Below are 10,513 nucleotides of genomic sequence, written 5' to 3' on the forward strand. Positions count from 1 at the left end.
TATATTGTTCTATATTCTATATTTGTTTCTATATTCTATATTGTTCTATATTCTATATTTGTTTCTATATTCTATATTGTTCTATATTCTATATTTGTTTCTATATTCTATATTTGTTTCTATATTCTATATTTGTTTCTATATTCTATATTGTTCTATATTCTATATTTGTTCTATATTCTATATTGTTCTATATTCTATATTTGTTTCTATATTCTATATTGTTCTATATTCTATATTGTTCTATATTCTATATTTAGAATCGCCACATCTTAATGGTTGTGAGAAACAATTCATGTTTACTGCGGAAGCATTATGGGGTTTCTATATTATTAGAAGTAAAAGAAATAGCAAATTAACTATCAATAACTTCTGGCTAAAGCAACTCTAAGTAGTTATGAGTTAAATCAAAGAAAAACATGTATCAACACGTCAACCACACTATGTCTGCCATATCCAGTGCCGACGAGGCTTTTCTTAAATTGCCATGAATCGTCAGGCTGGATGCATGGGATATGACAAACACAGTAGTGGTCTATGCGCTATTTATATAACGACTTTCAGGAATAACAACTGTTGTGATGTTAACTAACTTAAGTAAGTGAATCCTAATTATTATATAGATCAGAACTAACAATAATATATATATATACTAGCAAATGCCTGTTAAAACAAACTAGCGGTAAATAAATAAAAACGCATTGCTTTAGATTGTAGCGTATATGCAATATGATTGTCCAGTTGACCATTTACAGCCGTATTTTTTCATTCCGTGTGTTTGTTTCTAAGTATTGTTGACGAAAATATTTGCTTTTCGAAGCAGTGGGTGCATCCAGTGCAATAGAGCGTTCAGGTTCGCTAAGTTTTATTCGCTGGATGCCACCGTTCCTTGTCATTTTACTAAGTGCAAGAAAATACCGCTACTGAAGTGAGCGCTTTCTTGACAGTTGTCATTTCTATAAGAAGTGCCAAAAGGAAGATATTCAATTCAATTCAAATCAATTTATTCGACATGATACAAATACAGAGAATGAAATACAGACATTTCGCTATTATATATATGTATATATAGATAGATTAAACATTTTAACTAATACTATTAAAGAAAATAATTTTAAAGTTCGTACGGAATATACATTTTCTTATAAGACACACAAAATCTAGTTGCTTGCTTCATGCACTATCACTGACTCCCTGTTCACTTAAAATGCATGACACCAGTATACTTTATAACCCCCACCCCCTAACAGCAGGTGGTGATCAACACTGTAATTTTAGATTAGATTAACATCCAAGATAAACGGCTAAATTTGTGGTGTTATTTAACAATTGAGTCAGTAGCCGCATAATTATAATATTGTTAATAATACTGTCTTTTAATAAGTAGTAGGTCCTAGCGTGTTGCACTGTGGAGTTATTGGTGGGTTATAAGAGTGAAGGTCAAATTCCACGTTTGATTAGAGCAGCCCATGAGTTGGCGGCCTTCCCTCTAATCTATCACTTCAACTTTTGTCCCCCAGTGGCACAGCAGTATGTCTGCGGACTTACAATGCTAGAAACCGGGTTTCGATACCCGTGGTGGGCAGAGCACAGATAGCCCATTGTGTAGCTTTGTGCTTAATTACAAACAAATGAAAGAGTAAATCACCGTATTTAAATCATTACTTTAGTATTTATTCCTGATAAAATTGAATTTATATATTTCATTATTTTACTTAACTTATTACTTAGTCGTATTATAAAATTTGAGTGAATTTTTTAATATTGTTTCCGTACCCGAGGGTCGTGTTTAAAAAAAAAAAGAGCAAAGTTGGGTTTTTTTTCATCTGTAAAGATTTGTTTTTACAATGCGGTCAAAAAGTCTGAATTGAAGCTGTGAATCAAAATTTTAATTTCAATTCTGTTTCTTCGCAGGTGGTGGATCTTCTCAGTAGATGCACGTGCCCGTCACAGTTTCCCATGATCAGAGTGTCTGAAGGTAAATACAGGATAGGCGACTCCAAGATCTTGATCTTTGTCAGGGTAAGTTCAAGATATTTAGTTTTACTGTTTATCATTTACTGTTTCTTTTCAATTTCGAACACGTATATTTATTTTTATTTCCATTAACTTGCTCTACATTAGTCTCCTCCCCCCCCCTCCTTTTTATCTGTCGTGGCCTAGTGGTTAGCGTCCCTAGCTTGGGTCAAAAGGTCCGAGGTTCGAGATGTGATGATAAGTTATAAGTAGGGTCTTTATGTTTCTCTGTAAATGACTTAAAATCATATTATTAAATTACATTTTGTGGCCAATCATGGCACGAGATGGTATCTGTTTTTCGTACGCTATATTTATTTGTTTAAGTGTTTATAAAATGTTATGTTGATGATAGATATGTTTAAGTGTTTATAAAATGTTATGTTGATGATAGATATGTTTAAGTGTTTATAAAATGTTATGTTGATGATAGATACTTCGTAATCATGTCATGGTCCGTGTTGGTGGTGGATGGGATACCTTAGAACACTATCTCGATAAGCACGACCCCTGCCGGTGTAAATCAGGTAAGCCTAAATAACAATAGTATTATTTGTCATAAATAGATAAAATAGTATTAAATATATATATACGTTGTAATATGATATCAGATATAATGATGTTAATAAAACAGATATCACTTAAAAACAAACGGGAGAATGGAATGGATTTTTTCATATGATATCAGACATAAATTAATTTTTTTTTGTTTATCATAGATTATGTATAGATTCATCCAAATGCCATCCTTTTGTTGTTGTTTTTTTATCCATTGTGATATTAAGTTTTCACGTTTTGCAGGTCATCGGTTTTCAACATCAGCAAAACTGACCATGTCACCTGGAAAAGGATCCCCCAGCATGCAGGTCACGTATAACCGGTCAGTACTGGTAGAGATTGTGCTGGATCTTGAGCGCACCGACTAAAGCGGGAACAATTTATTAATGCCTTAAATAATCGGTTAATCACGACAATACACAACAACACATACGCATATTGTTTATACTGTTTTCACCCTGTTTCTAACACACCAAACAACTGGGTGTTCTTTTCAAATAGGCGCTTAATGGGGGCCGTCTAATTATCTAAAATTTGTAAAGTTTCTCATAATAGTGCTTCAACATAATTTATACCCCAGTCACTAAAATACAGGATAGACGTACTACGTACCATTGTCAAATATACGTAGTGATATCAGACAAGATTAAACAGTGGCACCCCTAGTGTCATTTCCATAAACCACTGGAATGCATTAACTGTCACTACGTTTGATGGTTATGGCACTCGACTCGCAATCTGTGGGTCGCGGGTTCGAATCTCCGTCACACCAAACATGCTCGCCCTTTCAGCCGTGGGGGCGTTATAATATGACGGTCAATCCCACTATCCGTTGGTAAAAGAGTAGGCCAAGAGTTGGCGGTGGGTGGTGATGACTAGCTGCCTTCCCTCTAGTCTGACACTGCAAAATTAGGGACGGCTAGCGCAGATAGCCCTCGTGTAACTTTGCGCGAAATTCAATTAAACAAACACTACGTTTGTATTCACTCAGAATGTTTCTAAGTTTGGGACAGCTATCTGGAAACTTTGCACGAAATTCAACTAAACAAATACACATTAACTTACTCAGAACTTATTTTTAAAAAAAATCGCCTCGTTACACTCGCCATTTCTTGCTTCTTGTGCGCTATCTTCTCGGCCCTGATTCCAAACAAAGTTAGAGACATCCATATTGAAGTATAATTGATTTACTGTGACTGGTATTGAGCTCAAGTGACGTTATGATGTTAAATTATTTCTTTAATCTCAGTTTAATACGGAATCTGTTAGATAGTTGTTTTTTTCTTGATCCCAAGTTGGCAATGATTTATCTAACCCACTTAGTATTAGTTATATGAACCCTTTCTTCACCAGTGTAAGATTATCTCTTCTGTTAACATCAGATAAATGACTTCTTTTCAGATCTCTCGAGCCAAATCTTTCTGGTGTTAATGTTTCCAACCCACGAAGTCATCCTTCTTCTCCACAGACACGTCGCCGAATGTTAACTACAAATCCTCCTCATAGAGACTCGAACGGTTCCTCCAAGGATCTTTCAAGGATTTCCCCAAACAGTGGCGAACTTCCATCTTCGAATGCGGGCGACGAGACCAGTAAGTTAACCAGATGCCTCAAGCCACCTCATTCAGATTTTATCGAGTTCGACGAGACCAACGGAGGAGAGCGAGATAAAAGGTCGACCCCGCTGAAGATAATGAAAATGGGAGATAGTGGGGAAGAACCCGTTATCACAGTAACCCAACACGAGTGTGATCTGACAAATGGATTCAGTTCCTTACCACCAGAGGGAGACTGTAAGGAAATTACAGATAGGCGTATAAGTGCTCCTCAAGTTTCCAAAACTCCTGTGCATGGACCAGGTGTTAAAATTACAACACCTCGATTAGAAGGAAAGTCCAAGATTCCATATCTTCCTGACCACTCCGTCAAAGCCTTAGCTATAAATCAAAAGTCTCCAAGCTCGGATAACGTGTATAAACCTCGAGTAACTCAGTTAAATAACTGTTCTCCTGTACATATAGCTCGAAATGGAAGGAGATCATCTGACTCCTCAAACTATCTGCCTGATATCCGTAGGAGCCGATCTCCTAGTAACGATTCGTTGGAAGATGGGTTGTTTCTGAACAGAGGGAGTTTAGGTAGACATTCTTATCGAAGTCCTAGAACTTCTAACATTGGCCCAAAAGTAGACACAGGCTACAATACTTGGGCATTCCGTCAGCGCTCGCCTAGGCCTTCTCTTAGTTCTGATCTCTTTAGACCACCATCTGCTGGATCTCAATCTCATGCAAGATCGTTAGCTCCTAAGACGAGGACCATTGTTTCTAACCCCAAGCACATTCCACAGAAGAAGAATCCCATTAAAAAGCCAATTTTGTCTCCAGATAAAGTCCAGAAGCTTCTGAAGGATGTTGACTTTGATACAGACCATGATTTTTTGACAGAAATGGAAAAATTCATTGAAAGCTACAAAGCAAAGGTGGAGAAGAAACTAAAGAATGAGCAACTGATGAAAAATTTACCCGATGAAACTCCTGAACATTTTCCTGAATCGTTTGGAGCTCTCTCTGACGAACGACCTCCTAGCCGTGGGGCTAATCCTCTTCAGCCCTCTCCACCAAAGTCTAGGTCTCACAGCCTAGGCACTTCCAAGATTCCAATGTCGATCAAATACAATAAACGCGAATGGTAACTTCAGTACATTGCTTCTTCAAGTAAAGGGAATACCGTGTTACTTTCTTTGTTGTTTTTTTCGCCACAAGTTACAGTGTCTCATTGATATTCCAAACGAAATAACACCGCAGCCCGACCGCCAATTAATTGTTCGTCTTCTAGAGGGTGTTGCTCAAATAGTCACTGTTTGTATGTTGTTGTTTTTTTATTTTTATTTTCATAAGTGTGAGTTACTTCCCAGCAATAGTTGAAAATATTTAAGGGACTCAACCTAAGGAAATGTCATTCTTTTATTAATTATCAGGTCAAAAGAAAACGAACATTAGTTACCTACTTAGCACCTGCATATTACGCACTGTAACGTTAGCAAAGCATCCAATGATTGTCATCATAATCTGTCTTTAAAGTCTACAGTTCTTCCTACAAGGTACATTTGCTGTCTACAAGACATAAAAAAACTTCTTGATGCTTGCAATTTGAGAAAGTTGTACAAAACGAGAGAAAGGGTGGTTACTTCTGTTTATTCACGAGCCAGGTGTGACCTAGCGGATATCATATTCGGACTGCGAGTCCGAGGATTCGTGGTTCGCAGCTCGTTATTGCAAATGCACGTTCCGCGTTTTGGAGCCTTGGTTACAATATAAGAACGTCGGTCAAATCCAACTGTTCGATCAGAGAAAAGTAACCCAACAGTTGGTGGCGGGTGCTATTGACTAGCTACCTTTCCTCTAGTCTATCAATTCAAAATTAGGACGGCTATGCGCAGATAACCCTTTGGGTAGCTATGCGCATACATTCTGGAACAGAGAAACAAATCTGAGTGATCCACCAGAGAAACGAATTATTTTCAGACAGCGTCGTGCAAGCTTTTTATTGTGTGGCACTCTTGTTTTTAATCAAGTACTAGTTAAAAAAAACAACAGTTTCAAGAGTTTATAAAGATTTAAAGCGTACTCTAAAACGGTTATACAACAATTTTCTTAGCAAATTAATACACGTTGAAATAGGAAGAGGATAATAAAAATAATAATCCAATTTAACTATTATATATTTTCTAACATTTTAATGAATTATTAAGAAAATTTAGTCAGATATTAAAAATCGTAAATATATTTTTGTGTGTGTGTGTGAAATTTCACATTTGTAAACTTCTGTGATGATAAGATTTGTGTTTCACTTTCGGTTTGTAAATAGATTTTTTTTTCAAAGTAAGGGAATCGCAATATTTCCAGAAACAGCAAAATATAAATATTTTTTTATCGCCAATTTTCCAGATCTGGTCGCTCTAAAAAAATGAGGAAGTCGCAGAATTAACTTTGTTGTCATCTCATAAATCAGGTTTCTTAACTCTATATAGCTTTGTTCGGAATGTCCGTGAGTTTATTGTTTACGTATCAAAGAAAGGATATGTGAATACCGGTGTTTTTTGTGAAAGTACACACACATAGAAATTTCAACCTTGGTGAATAATTATTAGCATTATTTTGACAAAACCTGTGAGTCATCGATATGCAAGAAACATTAACCTTGTATATATTTATCTTCTCGGCTAGGACGAAGGTTTGGAATTCGCCATCTTAATAAAAAATTGAATCAAATGGCAGAGTTAGAGATAGGTTAGCCAGAGCTTATACTTGGACAAACACTACGTTTTGTTCTCCAGTCTCAGTGATATAAAAAAAAAATGTTTCATCTTTCAGATTAATTCGTCCCCCCTGGTGTTTCAGTGATGAGCTTCAGAGCTTATAACCCAAGAACTTGGGTTCGATCCCGCAGCGGACACATCACAGATAGTCCATTGTGTAAACTTTGCGCTGAAACAAACAAACACAGATAAACTAAGCCTAATTGAACATCGTACTTAGCTTGTTATACTTTGCCAGAAGATGGCAGCAAAGTATTATTGAACTGTGCCTATTTTTTTTTTTTTTCAGTTAGAAACTGCGTTGAGTATATTATTAATTATTTTATTGTCGGATTTCAGTAATTTACGAAAGGGGGCGTCCAATCTCAGCATTTTTATTTCATTATTTTGACGGTTCTTCTTGGCATTCCTTTTCTCAGTCTACCTTTTAAAGCAAACCCCGAATCCTTTGATTTTGACAATTTCCCAAATTCGTGTGCTTGAAAATTTTCAAAATAAGTAAATTATAACAAAAAAACAATAACAAATAAATTCGTTTTTACTACTTTTACTAATGTCATACGGATTAAAATAAAAGACAAAATTCTTCCCAGAAACTTTAATTTTGGACACTTTAAAATAAGTTCATATGTAACTTCTTGCAAAGCTATATTCTATATGCAACATATAACAGTTATGAAATCAACATATAACAGTTATGAAATACTATGTTCAGCGAAAACTTCTTAATTTATGTATAATTAAGAAAAACGTTCGCACGTTCATATTTTACTTTTTGTTTTTAAAATTTTTAATACGGACAATTATCGTTTATAAGTAATAATAATATTTTCCTGTTTATGTTTTTACAAAACGCGTAAATCAATCGTTTTTTTCCCTTCTTCTTTTGCTGTATAGGAGAAGATGAAATAATAGCAGACGTGGAACTTTCCAATATGACGTAATAACTTAAATTAATATTTGACGTCAGAACATTAGGTCTCCTGACGTCATACTGTGTAAATATGCTTTATACTCTTAAAAAGTAAGTCCTAAAAAGTTGCGCTTAAGAACGAGATAATTTGTAGAGAAAAAAAAAAGGCGAAACGGAAAGAAAGAAATTAAATCTCAAGTGCGCGTCAACTTGTAGCTCTGAAGCTAAAGAAATATAAAATATCCCCTACATTATGTTAATTTGTGACTTAGAATGATTAAATTAGCCTATTTTCTAATAAATAAATAAATATATATATTAAATGACGTACCTTTACGTTTTTTTATTTGTTCTTGAACTTGTTATATTCTAAGACGGGTTATGTGTTTATAAGTCAAAGTTATAAATATTTTTTTAAATCATTCTTTTGTCTTATGTTTTAAAGGTTCTAAGTACATTCCGCTCGCCGATAAGATTGAAGAAACATTCTATACCTCAGTGCTGGCATCTATACTAAACTAGAGACATTATTACAATTTTAAAAATATTCTAACAAAAATACAAAACAGCTTGTAAAATTATATAAGAGATGTTTCTTTTCCCAAAAAGATACATGACAAATTTTTCAAAAGCGTTAAAGGACTTATACAGAAAAGTTATAATTGTTTTATTTTGTTTGTTTTTTATATGAATGCTACACTATGCTTCTAGAAATACTTTATACAACCAGTCTGGTTTTATAGGAATCGTTAAAATTCAATAATAATAATAATGGACACGGAAAATTAAATGTACTATAATCTATTGTAAGTTGTAAAGGCTTTAGATGAAATCAGTGGAATGTTTAATTATTTCATTTTATTTTTGTTTTCTATTGTAAACTTTAGGTGGCTGGCTCAAATACGTAAGTTTGATGGCGTAAATTGTTTTGTATTCCTAACTAGAAGGAAAGAAAGATTAATAAAATATATATTACTAAAAGTATAGCCTTGCGTGTGGATGTTTAGGTTATCCCAATAAGCCAACATGAAAACTAAACTTTAATTTAATGTCTTAGAGTATTTAATTTTTCGCAATAACAAATCACAAGTACTCGGTGACAAGGCTTAGAAAGACTTTGGTATACACCGTCAAATAGTTCGGAATCTACATGAAAATATTAGTTTCACGTAAGTTAATAAATTTGTAAAAAATAGGGTAACCAACGAATCAATTCGACATGATAGAAAATTAAAATTATTATGTAAAGCTATTAATAAAAATGTTCACACATTACAGATATTTGTTTTAGGATAAAAAGAAAAATCAAATAAAAATACCCCCCCCCCTTTTTTTTACTAACTTTGTTGTTTAATAGAGTGCATGAATGCGCCACCTATGTGGGGATGAATAAAAACTGTTGTTTGGAAGTTTTATTTTGTAAAATACTTCAGTGTATTTGAATCTCTTTAGTCATTTGATGATTTAACCAATATTTGTTCATGACAACTTCTTATTGCAAGACAGTGAAAAATTGTACTTTAATCTTCTGATTGCAGTGCATAGAAATCTTACACGAGACCAATTATTTGTTCTTTATATAAATAAAAGTTTAAGTGTACGAAAAATCGAAACTGCTACTACAATATGAATCACATATATATGTAGATACAAGTAAACAGTTCTAATACTACACATTATATATATTGTTTATAGGCCATCTAATTATCACTATATATAACAATGATGGACGTTGGTATAAAAAATAAAATCGAAATATCCATTATGAGATTCTAACCTAAAAAAAGAAAAGACAATTTTATCCATTATTTATTAATTCATAACGGAAAATGTCTGTGGTCATAGCACTCAAAAGCGTTAGGAATTTTCCATCTATCAGACATAATCCAAACGCAAGTATCGAACTAGGTAGCTTCTACGAAAGATCAAAAATAGGGGTTAGGAATTGACAGTTTTCATTCACAACGTCTCAGCAAGTACTTACTGCCTTTCACTGTCTGGGATTAAGAGTTGACAGCTGTGGCCCACAATGTCTCAGTTACTACTCATTGCCTTTCGCTGTCTGGGATTAGGAGTTGACAGTTTTGACTCACAACGTCTCAGCTGCTACTTACTGCCTTTCGCTGTCTGCAGCCAGTTGTGGGAAGGCAGTCACTCTCAATATTTTGATATAAAAGGTAATTGTTAAAATAACCTTTTCATAGAAATAGACCAACCCATATTTTTACACTTGTATGGTCCTTACCTCCGCTATTAACTTTTTTTTTTAATTATGGTAATTGGAACGACAAACCCCTGTGATTCTAATGTGCAGTTAGCCGTTTCTGATAAAAGCATTTTTTTTTTTTTTAGTTTTCCCATACTTGGTGGTCTGGTATGGCCAAGTGATTAGGGCGCTTGACTCGCAATGTGCGGGTCGCGGGTTTGAATCCTCACCAAGCATACTCGCCCTTTCAGCCTTAGGAGTGTTGTAATGAAACGGTCAATCTCCCTATTCATTGGTGATGGCTAGCTGCCTTCCCTCTAGTCTTTCACTACTAAATTAGGGACAGCTAGCACAGACAGCCCTCGTGTAACTTTGCGCGAAATTCAAACCAAACCCATACTTGGTCTACCTACCTCAAGCAGTGTAGTCCCGTATATCCTATCAAGGGGAATAGTTACAATTAAAAAGATATTCGACCATCTAATGTTCAATTAGTGTCAAT

At 34.6% G+C, this 10,513-nt stretch overlaps 1 protein-coding gene across 1 annotated transcript in view; it reads left to right on the forward strand.

Moving 5' to 3' along the window:
- Nucleotides 1-8,758, forward strand: part of LOC106463671 — a 35,992-nt gene extending 27,234 nt beyond the window's left edge. The window contains exons 3-6 of the mRNA XM_013923727.2: nt 1,915-2,022; nt 2,450-2,543; nt 2,818-2,896; nt 3,976-8,758. Coding sequence (XP_013779181.1) covers nt 1,915-2,022; nt 2,450-2,543; nt 2,818-2,896; nt 3,976-5,266 — 1,572 coding nt within the window. The 3' untranslated portion in view covers nt 5,267-8,758. The remainder of the gene's footprint in view (nt 1-1,914; nt 2,023-2,449; nt 2,544-2,817; nt 2,897-3,975) is intronic.
- Nucleotides 8,759-10,513: the final 1,755 nt, after the last annotated feature.

Source organism: Limulus polyphemus, unplaced genomic scaffold (genome assembly GCF_000517525.1).
Source record: "Limulus polyphemus unplaced genomic scaffold, Limulus_polyphemus-2.1.2 Scaffold1458, whole genome shotgun sequence".
Lineage (NCBI taxonomy): Eukaryota > Metazoa > Arthropoda > Merostomata > Xiphosura > Limulidae > Limulus > Limulus polyphemus.